We start from the raw sequence: 17119 nt of genomic DNA, 5'->3' as shown, positions 1-17119 counted from the left end.
TATTTGCATTTTGCATTCATGGATACATTCGATAATAGTCAGCAACGTGGGTTTGCTTAGCTGCACCTACTTTTCCAATATGTTCCTTTCTAGCCTATATTCCAATATGATTTTTTAAAATTGTAATAATGTAAATTGCTCAAGCAAGAAAGTCACGATTCAAAATGGAGAGATTCCTGAATGAAACATATGAATCGACTTAAACATAAAACATTAAAGTGGGACAAAACGGTGCAATATTGAAAAAATAAAACCTTGAGCTATGCTTTGATTCAACCTCCCAACTTTTCGCTTTTTTATCAAAATGTGCTTTTTATCTTGGACTGTATAATATAATGTTATAACTTTATCTTCAACAGCAATCAATATGCTTTTAACATTTCAAAACCCATTCTCATGTTAGCTGACAGATTACACTTTCACATGTGACCAACAATTCCTTAACAAATAAAAAATATCACAATGAAATATTATCAAAATATTATTCTGACGGAGGTGACAAAAACCTAAACCTACCAAATACATTGAATTAATCAATTACTGTATTAAAACAAATACAACAAACAGTGTGTATGGTATTGTTTACAAAGCTTTTATTCAAGATTCACATTTAAGTATTGATATATCATCGGAACACATCTCAGAACAGGATATCTGCTGTGGTTACATGATAGCTTTTAAAAACAGTGGGATACAAAGTGGGATCTTAATAATCACACTTAAACATCTTGATCCAAAAATGATAAGAACATATATGATCAGAATACAAACAAACTGTATTATGTACAGATCCCTGAATCTACTAGAAGTGATAACTATCAATACACAAAAGCAATGCTGTCAGGTCACATATTTAGTACTATTTATACAATATTAGAAAAATTAAACACTATTTTATTTTTAATACAATCAAAGATGACTTGAAAACCACAAAAATATGATGACTTCATGTTGAATGTCAACTTTCCACAGAAATTGGAAGATGGTGTTGACATATCATGGTTGTGAAACAGGAAACATTAGGATTTTCAATTTTCTAAAACTATGAAACTTGCCAGAGTCTGTCTGACATTGATGTACTCTGCAGAGGTGGAATGTGGCACAAGATTTTCCTTTAGATATTCCCTGATTTTATTACATTTTAATGAATGTCTGACGGGGACACAACTTTGAGAACTTATGAAACATTAATATGTCATAAAAAAACAACATTGCTTATATATGATATATTATTAAGTATTGCAGTTGATAAAACAAGCTCTTTCTCATCATTAAAAAACATTTTTATCCATTTTATAGCTTATGAATGATTGAACCCTTCTCTGTAGACACTGTTTTTGATGTAGTGTCATAGATTTGATATAATAATGATCAAATTAAATAGGGGATAATTGTGTTAAAATGCATTCTATTATCACAACATTTACAATTTTAAATATTGCTCTTTTTAAACCTACAATTGCTGGACATGTTTTGTCCCATGTCTCAAGAATCAGTGAAACATACTTAAAAAAACAAACAAAGAGTGTGATTGTACAGATTTGACAGAATTTGCCAACATAATAATAATAATAAATAAAAAAGTATTCAAGCAATTTTTTGAATGTCCAGTAATATTTTTATTCATATGGGATACAGATATTGGTTAAAATCTACCTTCATCATATAATATAGTCATAAAACTAACTGCTTGACTTAATCTAGCATTACATACACAAACATTCCTGAGTTAATGTGGAGGTTTTTCACAGCAGTAATAATAGGATTACATGGGTTTCAGTGCTCCGTGTTCAGTATGTGACACAATGGCCGTGTCTTAAAAACATATCGAGCTCTTTCGCCTCGACAGCATTGCATACGTGTTCTGAACCAACCGAGCGAGCTCACTAGGTAGTCAGCTCACTAGGTTTTGAGACACCATCCGTGTCTATGCAGGGACGACTGTCTGGGCTAACAGGAACCGAGTGAGATTATTTGTCTATCTCTAACTAGCAGCACTCGATGGGTAAGAAAACATTTGAGTTGTTTTGCGGTTTCTGTGTGCTAGTTTGTAGCTCATCCGTTTCATTTTCACTGCGAGATGATCCTAAAGTGCTAGTTAGCCCCTCATGCTAACGGCAACCAGTTAGCTACGGCTAAACTAATGATACACTAAATAAACCCAACAGTTTCATGGCACACTAGATTATGTGCTGCACATGCTTAAATATACAGTGTCTTCAAAAGAGTAGCAAATATTGTGTTAATCCAGAAAGCCTGTTTGTCTTTGTTAGGACACCCGTTGTTTTGTGAAGAGATGTATGTTCATGTATTTACATGAAAGGTGTAGCTGCTAATGCATAATATTACAGCCAACATATCTGAGACTATTCTGACCTTGATGTGTTGAAACTATCTGCTTATGAATGTAAACTTGTAATGTGAAAATGCAAGTATGGTGATTTTAAGGAAGATATTTTGTTTGCACTTTATTCCAAACTATGTTTGTCGTCTTCATAATCTTTCATCAAAATGTAATGACTAGCTCTAAAACGACTTTATAACATGGCTGATGATTTTTCAAGTGCTTGTTATATAAAGTAGCTACCTTCTGAATATTGTGCAGTATATACTCTATACACATACTGCTTGCATTATTCCATGCTGAACCTTTCAAACATTAATCCTGCAAAGTGACGAGGTCATGTGACAACAATGTTGTGCAATACCTATTTATCACGGGACTACATGACCTGTTGCAACATCATGAATGATTGGATAGGATGGGACAAGTGCACTTGTCATCTTAAAAATAAATTTAAGTGCTAGCTTAATTTTGTGCTTTTTTATTTTATTATTAGTTTTGTTTTTCATTTGTTTATAGCTCAATTTATTTTAATTTTATTTAGTGTATTATTTGTATTTAGGCAACATTTCTATTATTCAAGTTTTTAATGTAATATTTATATTTTTATTAAAGTTTTATTTCAGTTATTTCAGTTAAATATTTTTTAAAGTTTTGGTTTTCATTACAATAACAACACTGATTATCCATGCATACAGAAAATCTAAATATTGTGTAGTATACATAGTATAGCATAGTATACATACTATAATACATACTGTATATACTACAACAGAAGTTAGAGTAGTTTGCTGGCATGATATTCCAACTAGCCATAGCCATAAAGACCACTTTTCATAAAAAAAAAAAAACAATGTAATGAATTAGGCTGAATAACTGTCAGCTGTTAAATTTAAGTACACAATTAGTTAAAACCAATTTAGACCAACTAATTTCCAAGCAATGCTTAATTTCAGTTTGTGGTGTAAAAAGTTCGCATTAGCAATTAAAGAAAAATTCTGTAAAAAAAAAAAAAAAAAAATGGTCAGGTCAAAGTGTCTGAATTTTTTATCCCAAATTTTTATCAATTTTACTGGTAGTCCACTGTACGAAGAATTTTTGGCTATAATATGTCATATAATATGTTTACTTTATTTTGCTATCCTCACTTAAATAAATGAAATATAGTGTCCTGCACCCACTAATAAAAATATATCAAAAATTATATCTGGTGTCTGAATAATTTTTGGTTTGACTGCGTGTGTGTGTGTGTGTGTGTGTATATATAGATATATATAGATACTGTGTGTGTGTATATAGATATATATAGATACTGTGTGTGTGTGTGTGTATATAGATATATATATAGATATACTGTGTGTGTGTGTGTGTATAGATATACTGTATGTGTATATATATATATATATATATATATATATATATATATATATATATATATATATATATATATATAGATAGATATACTTTGTGTGTGTGTGTGTGTGTGTGTGTATATGTATATGTATGTATGTATGTGTATATATATATATATATATTAACGATTCGATATTGCGATTAATCGCATCCAAAATAAAAGTTTTTGTTTGCATAATATATATGTGTGCATACTGTGTGGTTCCAAAAGTGACAAGATAAAAACCACTATTTTCTGTTTCAATCTTTCACATAGCATATTTAGGGTATAATAACATTAAAAATTCAAATCCAGATTTTTGATTTTCAAATATTTATTATAAAAACTCATCTTTTTTCCCCAAAATGCAATAAATCCATGACATGCTTTTTTTTTCTTTTCTTCAAAATGCACTAAATCCATTGAATCAATATAAAAGTTATTTTTTCATATTGAAAATACACAACAAAGTAAGCTGATCCATATATGACAGCCTCTGAACTTGGTCAATACTAAGCTTATATACAGGCACTGGACTAATAATACATTCAATCAGTCTTTGCCATGTTGTATTCATTTAGTTGACTAGTGCTATACACTGTAGGCTATATAACAAAAACATTAATGGCATTAATAAAAACACTTACAAGGTACGCGATATCACTTTCATAATCGAATGCGATTCTTCTGCGATTATGAACGCGATATTGCTCCTCCTGAAAGCACGTGATGGAGATCACAGAACCAGCTTTACTGACGAGATGCCCGTGACAATCACATGCGAGTTATTGTGCAGCCCTAATTTTTGTTTGTTTGTTGATCACAAAGTTCAAAGTAGATGAGGAAAACTCTTTATATATAAATCTATTTAATACATAAGCATAACATATTTTTCTTAGATATATACATGCATGTGTGTGTATTTATATATACATAATAAATATACACAGCACACACACACACATATTATCGTTTGACAGCACTAATATATATATATATATATATATATTATATATATATAAATTCCTTTAAAAGTACAGAATATGCATCTTGCTATTCTAATTTATCTGAATCTCATTCTTTATTCCATTCACTTCTGTGTTTCAGTCCAAACCCTGGCTATAGTCGGAATTGCCAGGCATGCGGATCAGGCTGCAGGGCTCTGGCCACGCGGCCCGTCTCCTCTCCGAACTCAACCGCTGCCGTCTGTCTCGCCTCCAGTGCGACGTCGTCCTTCAGGTCGGAGGCCGTTCCTTCCCTGCTCATCGTGTAGTGTTGGCATGCTCTTGCACACACTTTAACAGCCTCTTCTCCAGAGGTTCCGGCAACCAGGGTGCCATTCCCACCGCTTTCTCTCTGGACTTTGTCTCCGCCGCCAATTTCGAGAAGGTCTTGACTTTTATCTACACGGGTGAGATTTTCACAGACTTGATCGATGTGGGTGTGCTGTATGAGCTGGCTGAAAGGCTCGGTGTGAGGGAGTTGGTGAACGCTTGCCATGCCACCTTTCCTGACCTGCAGAGCTCCAACTCTGGAGACACGGTTGCCGAAGGGGATTTGGAAAGCGATTTGGTGTCGGCCAATGCCACGGCTGCGTCTGTTTGCTCGTCCTCTGCAGCATCCTGTTCCTCGTTGTCTTCTTCAGCCGCTCCCACTCCTGTAATTCCATCTCCGGTTTCTCAAGGCAGGAGCGGCAGGTTGAATCGCTCCCACTTGGCCACCCAGTCACCAAAAAATGAAGACTTGCAGGTACATTTGGGTTGCAATCAACAGGTGACCAACAAGGCTAGTCCTTCGGACAGTAACCGTTCTACAGATGCTCTTCCTGGACTGACTTTGCAGCTCAAGACTGAGCAGGATGATGAAGGAGAAGATGCAGGAAGTAACTCAGTGGACCAGCTTGTTGTTAATGGTAGCAAATCAACGTTTGGGCCTCAGCAACCATGTTCCATCCCTGATTCTTCAGCCCAGCTTGGAAGGGAAACCTGCGCCGCTTCGTCATCCTCTAATGACCCCTTGGACAGTTTGCAGCTGGGGGCCGTTGCAGGACCAATCAAAGATTCTGATTTTTTTGAGGAAGATGATCCTAGGAAGAGGCACCGAGTACAGGAAGAGCAGACGGAGGGCAGCGATCAATGGCGAGGACTTTCAGAAGACATCATTGAGCTGAGCGACGAGGAGGAGCACTTCATTGTGGAGGAAGAGGACGACGAGGACTTGATGTGCATAGAGAATGGAGAAAACGGGGCGTCTCTCGGGCAGCTGGCATCATCGCAGCCGTGCAAATCCTGCGGGATGCTACTTCCGGCGGAAAACGCTGTCATACGAACTCACGCTGAGGCCCACCTCTCGGAAACGGGTTCATGTCAGGTGTGTGGCGCCTCTTTCTCGGAGCGAGCTGCTGCTGTCGCTCACGCCCTCACACACGTGGGCATCTTGCTCTTCTCCTGTGATGTTTGTGAACATCAGTTTTGGACTGAATCCACACTGATTCACCACAGGCGTCAGTCAGCTGCCAAGTGCGCCCCTCAAAATCCAGACCAACTGAACGGAGCCACCCAAATACAAGGAGGGGAACTGCAGTGTACCATCTGTGCTAAAACCATGGCGAACGATTTTAAGGTAGTGGAGCAGTTTTTTTTTTGTGTGTATAAGTCTTATACATGTCTTAACCCAGGGGTGGCGAACTCCGGTCCTGGAGAGCCGTAGCACTGTAGAATACAGCTCCAACCCTAATTAAAACTCACCTGCCTGTAGCTTCCTAGTAACCTTTCAGACCTTGATTAGCTTGTTCAGGTGTGTTTGGTTAGGGTTGAAGCAGGGCTGTGGCTCTCCAGGACCGAGGTTTGCCACCCCTGTCTTAACCCTAACCAGGGGCCAGTTGCATAAACAGAAGGTGCGTCCCAAATCGTGTACTTATGCACTATTCTATGACGTTTTTTTTAGTATAGATAGTGGAATTTTTTTTTGTAAAAATTCCAAAAAAGTGCCCTTTAAATACCCAGATGATACACTTAACCGAAAAAAGGAAGTGTGGAATTTGGGACACTTCATGCACTCAACTGTTGCAGCTTTAATTATGTCGCAAAGTGGGAGGGGCTATTATTATTATAATGACAAAATAACCTTATAAAATTCATACACTACATGGTTGTGCTTACGTATAGTTCGTCATTTGGGACGCAGTTTCAGTCACAATGTTGTGACTGTCTTCAGAGCTAGTTTGACTAATTAGTAGTTAAACAAGTAGTAATCAGTCTTACTTTTCAGATTCAAATTAGACCAATATACCGTTTATATAAATTAATTTTAAAAAGTTCTGACCAGTCTTGAAAAAATTGGATAACTTATAAGACTAGTCTAAGTAGTTTATGCAACTGGCCACAGATACAGATGCAACGTGGTACCTGGAAATCATTATGCTTATGCCTTATTCGTTAATTGAAATAAAGCTAAAATAAAATATAGTATAAATATTTAATGAAAAACTTAAACTTAAAAAACTTGACAACTTATTGAAGTTAAAACTGATTATTGAACTGAATAAATTAAAGCTAAGTTTAATTAATTAATTAATTAAAATGACAAAAGAACATCACACAAACTTAAACTAAAATGAAAACTGAAAATATAAAAATAAAAGCCAATTCAAAATATTAATAATAAAATAATATAATGGTATAAAAATTGTACAAAATTAACACTGTTAAAACACCTTTTAAGTTTTTTAAATTAATAATTATATAACATTTATTTATATAAAATACAAATATAAATGTAATAAAAGTATTTATCTCTCTCTCTCTCTCTATATATATATATATATATATATATATATATGAGAAATGAATTTTGAATATAGAAATATACTTTGATTAAATATTTATAATATGATTATTAAAATAAAATGTAAAAAAATCTAATATTTTACATTAAGCGAACATTGCTTTACAGTAATAACAAGTATTTGCTCATGGAAACAGTAGTAAAAACCAAAGATATTCAGATATTAAAATAAATATTAAAAAAGCAAAAAAATAAAAGCAAATATTTTAAATATTATTTATTTCATTTTTCATATAACGAAAAACAACAACTCTTGGTTACATTACAACTGACTTGTGTGGTAAAGGAAGAAAATGACTTAAATTCACTTTTTTGTACATTTACTTTGAAATTACTGTTATATGTGATATTTTAATATTGTTAATATTATATTTATTGTTTTAATATTCTAAAAGTTTTTTTGTTATGACGCTTCTGTCAACACTACCAAATAGTATAAGGATGATATAATACAAATTCATTACATCTTTTACTTTAGTATTAACAATTTATTTCAATTAATGTTATTGATTTGTTTATATTAATAACAGATTATCTCTTTCCTCAGGCTGTCAGGGACCATGTTCAGAGCCACGCATGCTTGAGGACATTACGCTGTGAAGTGTGCCAGCTATCTCAGCCCTCTCGATGCGCCCTCCTATGGCACACACTGACACACCTCTTTCCTATTTACACTTGTCCACAATGCGCCAGCCCCTTCCTGGAGAGCACGCTGCTGGAAAGACACCTGTCTCTACACACAGAGGAAGGAGCGTCGGTGAAACAGGACGACAGCAGCCAGGAGACCAGCGGAGAAGGCCAGGCCGAGCTGCGCTGCTTCCTGTGTCCGCAGACCTTCCGCTCAGAAACCGCGTTTCATTACCATCTCAGCGTGCATTCAAACGAGCTCCAGGGCAGCCAGGTATGGCCGGTCAAGCGCAAGGCGGACCAGCTTCTCGAATACTCCTCATCCTCCTCCTCACCTATGGAGGCGAGCGGCTCGGGTAAAGCAGGTTACAATTTAAGCTTAGGCTTCAGCATGCAGGACAGAACGGCTCACGGCGGCGCCCCGTTTCCTGTCGGACTCGTACTGAATGGTAACTCTGGTGGCGGAAGGGAAAAGTTGTATCGCTGTCGGTATTGCGGTAAACATTTTGCACACTCGGGCGAGTTCACCTACCACCTCCGCATCCACACAGGCGAGAAACCCTACCAGTGCAAAGTATGCATGCGGTTTTTCCGTGGCCGTTCCACCATGATCTGCCACCTGAAGACGCACTCGGGCGCCCTCATGTACCACTGCACCGTCTGCGGCCTGTTTTTCTCCACGCTCAAGATGGTTTCCTCGCACATGGAGCTCCATAAAGACCAACTGCCACCCGATTTTAACATCGAGGATACCTTTATGTATAATGACCACTCTAAAGAGCCCGTCCCCAATATGGACACCTGAAAGTCGCCCTCTCTGAACGCTCCGTCACACTGTGTGCCCACGTTTACTCTGTATGTTGTTGAGGACAAGTAGACTTAGAATGTAATTAAGTGTTTAATGTGATCATCTATGTGTCGTTTGTGTACAGAATGAGAACGGTTCTTGTTTTTTAAAGACTAAATTAAAGGTAAAACTTTATTTTAGAAATGTAGTTCTGATACTTGACCACTTGATGGCAAGAGAGACTGAGCAAGGTTGCATTGCCAATCAAATCGTTGGACATGCCTTCTCGTTAATTCCTCTTTTGTTTTTTACATTTTAGAATAATAAAGTCATCAAAGCTACGAAATAACAAAAAAATAAACATCTTATATTGTAGCTTCTTCAGTCTTTTGCCAAGAACATCATGAAACACAGTGTTTGAACACTATTAATGAAGTTTACACTTTTTGGCTGTTTTTCAGTCACTATCATTTATTTAAAAGAAAAAAATTGTTTTGTAAAGAATTCTTTTACAGACTCAAGTTATATTTGTCTTGAAAGCCATTTTAAATGTACGCGTTTAGATCAAAAGATTTTTTAAGATCAGTCAAGTGTGTCCAAACGTTTGATTTGTAGTGTTTTAAGTCATTTTTAATAGGTTGCTTTTCCAAGTGCTGATCTGCGATTACCTCTATATACTCTTCCGGCAACTCTATCACAATAAGCTAAAGGTCTCTGGTTATTCTAGAGAAGCACAAAGTAACCTTTCTTTCACAGAATAGCCGTTATTTTTATAGTTGTGTTGTGTATCATAGACTAAATTAGAAATAGTTACTGGTTTATGAGATGCAGTATAATATAGTTTGGATGTTGTACATAAAGCCAAACTCATGTCATTCATTTCATTCGGAAAAGAGAAGCGATTCAGACTGAGGTGCTAATATATCAGTCGGTTCATATGCCAGTGTTCACCTTCTTCAGAGTGTTTTGTGCGAATGGTATTGTCATGAATAAATGACAATTCTCTTTAGAAAGCTGTGATGTTCTTCTGTACCATTTTCCCAGCAGTTATTTGCTTCTTATATGGGACAATTTTACATTGTATATTTAAATAATTTTTGTTCAATTCAACAGATTTGGCATTCATAATTGATCTCATCAAACCACAAAGTATGTACTCAAAGCTGCTGGGACATTGTGGTTGTTACAGCTTTATTTGCAATGTAGCACAGAATATACCGGCTGAACCTTAGAAACTGCCTGGTTTTATCAATTATTTATCACCTTTATCAATCAGTTTTATTTTTATTGATGTTGTGATTATAAACCATAAATATCTTGACTCTCGACTCTGATGTTGAATATGAGATGTCATACTACATTTAATTTTCAACATGAAACAATTGCCTTATATCACTTCAGTGTTATTTATATGATTTATTCATGATCAGTGTCACTATCTGAAATCTTTTACTACAGCTGTACTTGTGTTCTGAATAAAAACAGTACTTACAAAACTTGTCTTTTTAACAGTGAAATTTTAGCCATGTTCACATAATTTGAACACAACCCCACCACTTATAAATGTTAAATGGTGTATTTATATTCCACAAAGGAAAATATTTTTTAGACATTAGAGCAGCACATTTTTCAAAAGAAACGGCATACACAATTTTGCCCCTTTTACACAAACATGTTTAAAAGACTTATTTAAAACAAATTTTATTCAATTTTTTTTTTCATGACATCACATCCATGACAATATGTACAAGCAAGCTGCTGAGCTCAAAACCATTAAAACAGCTCTAGGTGTTGTGATTGAGCATATGGAGAGCTAAGTACAAATTGTCTTTTGTACAAATGCTGGCATGTGGACAGAGCTTTTATTACTTATCTAGGAGTTCCTAGATGTGACAATAGGAACCGGTGGAAATAAAGGTTATGAAAGGTTGACAATATTTCCTTCCTTGCACTGTTAACAATACTGAAGTGAGAAAAACAGGAGACAGTAGGACTAGTTACCAGGCAAGTGACCAAAAACACCCGCCTCAACAAGGCCACTTCTTTCGTAGCGCATTCACGTACTGTGTTTCACCAAATCGTCATTTAGGAGTTTCCCTCTTCACGCACCAATGTCAGAGTGACTCGTGCTGGCGTTACTGAGCTTCCGCTCTTTTACCGCCGTTGTCCCTGCCTTGTCGGTTACAGCGTTACTTGGCACACTGGTCAGTGGTAAAGAGATGCGGGTGATCACTGCATTTATTAGATTGTTGCGGAAGCTTTTACTCAGGAAGTTGTAGAGGATTGGGTTGGCGATGCAGTGAAAGAGCGACAAGCATTGCACTAAGCTAAACGAGAAGTACAGCACCTCAACTACATTGCAGGAGAACAGGTGTGGGTCCAGGTCGTCCACTGTCAACAAGAACAACACCAAATGGTACGGTAGCCAGCAGGCAACAAAGACCAGTGAGTACACATGAACCAGCCACACGTCCCGACGATTCTGGACATCCGGGGTTGTGCGGACGGCTCGAGCAATGAGGACGTTGCAGGTGATGATGACCGACGCCGGACCCAGGAACTGGAATATCAGACAGAGGACGGAAACCGATACGAACCACTCCGTGTAGTACTGCTCGGGAACCATGTAGCACCCCGGTTCGTCCCACTCCAACAAGTCGACGTGGACATTTTCCAGCAAGGCCAGAACGAGCGACAGGAGCCAGATCCCGGCGCAGAGAAACCAGCGGCGTTTGTGCTGCACTGGGAAGCAGGCCGGCTTGTTAGGCCGCGTCAGGGACAGGTATCGCTCCAAGGTCATGAAGGCCAGGAAGAATGAGCTACTGTAGAAGTTTATGACGTATACAAGGTGCGTGACCTTGCAAAGGAAGCGGCCCCACAGCCAAACCTTGTCCATGGTCACCTCCAACATGAAGAAGGGCATGGTGAAGATCACCATCAAGTCGGACAAGCTCACATTGATGACACAGAACAGCACGCCATTCGCCGAATGGCGCCTTCGCCAGTTCACCCACACCACCAGGGTGTTTTCGGCCAGCCCTACCATGAAGAGCACTAGGTAAAGGAGGAAAAGAGCGATCCGTCGACCATCCTCATCTAGATGGATGTTGCAGTTGTAGACAAACCATGGCGTGCCATTGTAGAATTCGTATGTCAAATTGTGTGGATCGTACGACATGGTCTACAGACGGAAAAGACAGAAGAGTTTGTTAAAAGGATGTTTACAAGGATTACACGCTTAAAAATAAAGGTACTTCACAATGCCATAGAAGAGCCTTTTTGTCTAAATGGTTCCATAAAGAACCGTTAACATCTGAAGAACCTTTCTGTTTCACAAAAGGTTCTTTGTGGTGAAAGATGGTCCTTCAGATTGTAAAAAGGTAAGATAGAGATGGTTCTTTAAATAACCTTTGACTGAATGGTTCTTCAATGGCATCGCTGTGAAGAACCTTTTAAAGCACCTTTATTTTTAAGAGTGTACCTTGAGCTATTGTACAAGTAAATACGTACTTGCTGAGCTGAGAAAGGCCAAAAAAAATGTCTGATACAAAATCCTCTAAAAGTGGACAACTCCTCTGCAGAATTTAGCTCCAACCCTAAACATACCTGCCTGAAATTCTCCAAGTAATCTTAAAGATTTTGCTTTAGATTTTTCAGGTTTAATTAAGATTGCAGCTAAACTCTGCTGGAAAGTGGACCTTGAGGGCCAGAGTTGTCCACCCCTGCTGTTAGAGGATTACGTGTGAGGCATTTTCCCCTAAAATCTTTGTTTTGCCCGTTCCTACTCAGCAAGTTTTGAGAGTAGACCTTGAGGGCCAGAGTTGCCCACCCCTGCTCTTTAGGCATCAAATATATTACTAGGTTTTTGTTTCCCAATTTGAAAATTCGAGTCAACATTACCCCAGCAACTACATTAATGCTAATTCAATTGTTCTTGTTGTCCACATGACAAAGGGTTAGGAGACATACCTTGCTATGTGGTTACAGAAGATGAGGCTCTCTGGGTTGACCTCCTGGTAGACGCAGTCCTGGAGAAATATCACCGGAGGCTTTGATCAACTGGAACGTTGTGTGGGATCTAGCCATATATTGGGCTGTGGGGTAAAATAAGCTCTTCCCTCTCCCTCTCACGCTGCTCCACCGTCACACTGACAGGACATCCTCACAGGACAGGAGGGGGTTGAATCCGACAGGAAGGACTCCAAGAATCTTTTGATTGCAGACAGTATCATCCATATAAACGGAGAGAATGTTTGTTTTTCTCAGAGTACTGGTCTAAACAACGTGTGGAGCCAAGATGGAATTAAAGTGGTTGCACGAGTGTGTGGTGCAACAACAAAATAAGGATTAGAACGAGCCCCAGGGTGTATATGTTACATGTTACTCAAAGCAAAGCAAATCTGGACTAATGAGCAGGCACATAATATTCTTATTGGTTGCTAAAAGCATTTTGAATTCTGCCACAGTGATGTGTAATATGCAACATTAGGAAAGGTTGGGTGAGGTCTGCTAATTTGTTTGAAGTGACATTCACTGTTTTAAACAAAACCATCTCTTGTTCTATTTTTAAACAAAGTACATATGCTATGTATTAGAGTTTAAATGTATGTATTAGCATATTAATTTGATCTACATGCAAATTAGGCATAAACAAGCTATTTATAATTAAGAACCAATATTAGCAATACTATAATATGAAATTTTAATAGTGCCCCTAAAAGCAAATGGGTTTTGAATGCAATAATAAAGCAATAAATAAATCCATTAATTAAATTAAAATACATAAAAAAATAAAATGGTTGTTCGAGTGTCTAAATGTGCTCAGTCCAATTTTATTAACAAAGGGTGCCTTTTAATGATGATTATGAACTATTCAGGTGCTTGCAGAAGGACCTCCGCCCAAATAAATAAATACATAGATAATAAAATGAAATATTTTTATTATTATTTCTGTATCCAATTGCTTCACCGCAGCTTAACTGTGACTTATTTAGATGTGTGTGGATTGACTGCTTTGATCTGAACACGGTAAGAGTTAAACTTCTTGGCCCTAAGCTCTGTTGAGGCCCTGGGGCCCCTGTATGTTTTTTTTTTTTTCAGAGAATCCTTTCACAGTTCTGAAAGTCTAAAAGAATATTTTGTGGTTTGTGCCTGGTATGCTGAAAAAACACAGCCCCCAGCAGGACAATAGCAGGAAATACTTTCGTGGTCGAGGGGCAGTGAGTGGCAGGCAGAGCAAGAGAGATGCAGCAAGCCAGCCATACATCAACCCCCCCGGCATCCCCCACCAACTGCTTCAGAAGTGCATACGCTCGAGAAAACTACAAACTGATCCCTAATCTATTCTAATTTAAAGACATCCATTTCTTCCTCACAGCTTTTGGATCTAAAGAACAAAGGTTTGAAATGTTGTGGTCGGGTTGGCTTCAGTGTTTAGACATTTCTGTTTGAACATCCTCTAGTACGGCACGACCGGAGTTAAAAATAACAAATTTATAGCAATCTGTCAGCAACAAAGGGCATAATTCATGAAATATGAGCAGAACAAATTACTGTGTGAATTATACATTAAACAAATCACTCCAGTGGGCAATTACGTATGTATTTACAAATGTATAAATATGTTTCTGTGTATATATGGCTGTTCAGAATTAAATACTAGCTTACTGAATAATATGCACTATACACTGCATACTAGTAAACGTAAAACATTGACAAACATGCTACATTGACTAATACAGGTGACCTTGGGGTTGGGTTTAATTTGTATTTAACCCAGCATTTTTTAGAGTGTAGTAGTATGATCTTATGCTATTCCAAAAAGTTATTGAAACAAATCAGAGACAACTGGTTCAAAATTTAAACTGGTTCCAATTGTGTACTTTTCACTTTTAAAATTGACCCTCAGTTTTCTTGGTATATTTAATTTGCAGTATATTTAGATTGGCTTTTGCAGGGCTAATACTGCTCTGGAAGATGCTAACTTACCTAATCGAGGGTTAAAAGTGACCTTAACCCAGCACAGTATGAAAAGCCTTGAGGAGAATAATGTGTGTTCCAGCTACTCCTACAACCACAAGAATTCGTCAGCAGGTTGCTTGGCGATTAGCTTTTTTCCCCCTGCACGCTCCCCATTGTTAAGAGTACATCTTTTCGTCAGTGAAACAGGAAAGTTTGTCAGCAAAATCTCAGCTCCTGGAAAGGACTAGGTGGATCCTGTCCTTGACCTCTCTTCATGTGCGGGTCTAGAGACCTCACGGAGGCCCCGGCTAAACTAAAGCGACCTCAATTCTTTCGAAAGTTTATCAGTTACAATAAAAATAGTAGCTTATCATGAGCTATATAAATAAATACTAATTCAATTTTAAATGATTAACACATTAAAAAAAATATATAATTAATATTTTTTAATTATAAAAATGTTATATTAAAAATATTAATAACAAAGCCATACAAAAATATTAATAATAAAATATTTTACAGTTTATAATGTGCACAGTATATTAACAGAAAAAGAGAGACTTTTATTTGTGTGATTTTTATGACTTTGGGTTAATTCCGAACTATTATTCAGAAATGTGGACAAACAATACGTCCAAATGCTGCCTGAAACTGCATACAAATTTCATGTACATGTAAATGTTGACTCAATTTCTTTTTCACCCAAATTATAAGTAAAAATGTTTTTATTGTACTTAGGAATGCACATTATTGGTAATTACAGTCGTTACATGCATTATGTGAACACAATGTAACAACTTGTCTTAATGTAACAACACGTTAAGGTGTTAAAACCGCTCTAGAAAATACAATTTAAAGTACAACTATTATGGACATACTGGAATTGTGCCAATTGTAATTGTACAAAGCTAAAATGAATAAATAAGAGAAACCATGTTTTTGGAAATCTCTGAAAAATATATTTGGTCCAAACACGGATTCGAAAATAAATAAAATGCAACAATAAGGCATTTCATACTAAATCAGCTCAGTGTTGCTAAAGTATTTCTACTACAAACTACAAAAAGTCATCTTTTCTGCATTAAGGCTAACTGCATAAAATAGCTCAAATAAGAGAAAAGAAGAGTGTGTGCTCCATCCATCCATATAAACAGTCAGCATTCAGTTCATAATATTACTTTAATCTAGACCCTTAATGTACACTTAAGGTCACCGGCTGGGTAGTTAGTGTTTTTTCAGATTTTTTTTTTTAACAAGTATCTTATCCTCCTCACAACATTCTAGTGCTGCATATATCAAATGAAGCTAGCATGCACTTAAAGCATCGCACAACTTCTGCTAGTTTCTGCTATTCCTCCACAAGCAGTTAAGGCGACGGTTTCTCTCTACCAAGCCAAAGTCCAAAGAAAGAGAGAGAACACACCAAGAACAAATTATGTCACTGCTACAGGTTTGGAGTTATATCTCCTTAACAGATTAGGCGATGTTCCCAAGTTTGTAGGTTAATGTCACAAAATGATTCATGTGAATCTAGTGTTATACATTTGTGAATACACCCTTAATGAACGTAGTTGTAGTGTGGATGAGACATAACATGTCTAGGTATAACAATATGAAGCACAATATGAAAAAATATGAGATGCTAAAAAAAAAAAAAAAACCTGTGATGGCAGTAGATAGAAACTCATGTTGAATGAATCTGTCAAAAATAAAAAATTATATTTTGCTTTAAAAAAAACAATTAAGCCTATTAAACACAATTAAGAATTTTTTTACTCCGACTCTATTTTTATAATAAAACACATTTCCCCTTCAAATTCTCATAATTCAAACCATATTTATATACACATAAAAATATATAATAGTATATACATACACACGAAATATAGAAAACTGTATTTTTAAAAAATCTAAAATCAGAAATACTTCCATTTGTTATATAAATAATATTAATAACCTAATAATTGAATCTAACCTAATAATAATTTTTATTAAGAATTATTGTATGGAGTACTATTATTGTCTGTCTGTGTGTGTTTATGTAAATATATACCTAATATATTAAATCTAAAATAAGAAATACTACAATTTCATACTCAATATAGTACTTTAAAATACAATTTTTATTAATACATTTATTTTCTGTGTGTGTGTGTGCGCG

At 36.5% G+C, this 17119-nt stretch overlaps 2 protein-coding genes across 2 annotated transcripts; one reads left to right on the top strand and one right to left on the bottom strand.

Moving 5' to 3' along the window:
* The first annotated feature begins 1710 nt into the window (after positions 1-1710).
* LOC306860882 (zinc finger and BTB domain-containing protein 39-like) lies at positions 1711-10490 on the top strand. The gene is made up of 3 exons (XM_079402883.1): positions 1711-2005; positions 4845-6359; positions 8131-10490. Exons 2-3 carry the CDS (start codon positions 4878-4880, stop codon positions 9013-9015), a joined length of 2367 nt encoding a protein of 788 aa, XP_079259009.1. The 5' UTR covers positions 1711-2005; positions 4845-4877; the 3' UTR covers positions 9016-10490.
* Positions 10174-13080, bottom strand: LOC306860891 (G-protein coupled receptor 182-like). Its single transcript, XM_079402901.1, has 2 exons — positions 12967-13080; positions 10174-12178 (listed from the first exon to the last, which is right to left on the bottom strand). The coding sequence occupies exon 2, from the start codon at positions 12173-12175 to the stop codon at positions 11099-11101; it is 1077 nt and encodes a 358-aa protein (XP_079259027.1). The 5' UTR covers positions 12176-12178; positions 12967-13080; the 3' UTR covers positions 10174-11098.
* Positions 13081-17119: the final 4039 nt, after the last annotated feature.

The sequence above is a fragment of the Barbus barbus genome (genome assembly GCF_936440315.1).
Source record: "Barbus barbus genome assembly, chromosome: 41".
NCBI classification, from domain to species: domain Eukaryota; kingdom Metazoa; phylum Chordata; class Actinopteri; order Cypriniformes; family Cyprinidae; genus Barbus; species Barbus barbus.
This window is presented reverse-complemented; position numbering and strand designations above follow the sequence as displayed.

Coding starts and splice junctions, on each gene's coding strand:
- LOC306860882 (XM_079402883.1), top strand. CDS start 4,878: ATGCGGATCAGGCTGCAGGGCTCTGGCCACGCGGCCCGTCTCCTCTCC. Junction 6,360..8,130: donor CCATGGCGAACGATTTTAAG/GTAGTGGAGCAG, acceptor CTCTTTCCTCAG/GCTGTCAGGGACCATGTTCA.
- LOC306860891 (XM_079402901.1), bottom strand. CDS start 12,175: ATGTCGTACGATCCACACAATTTGACATACGAATTCTACAATGGCACG.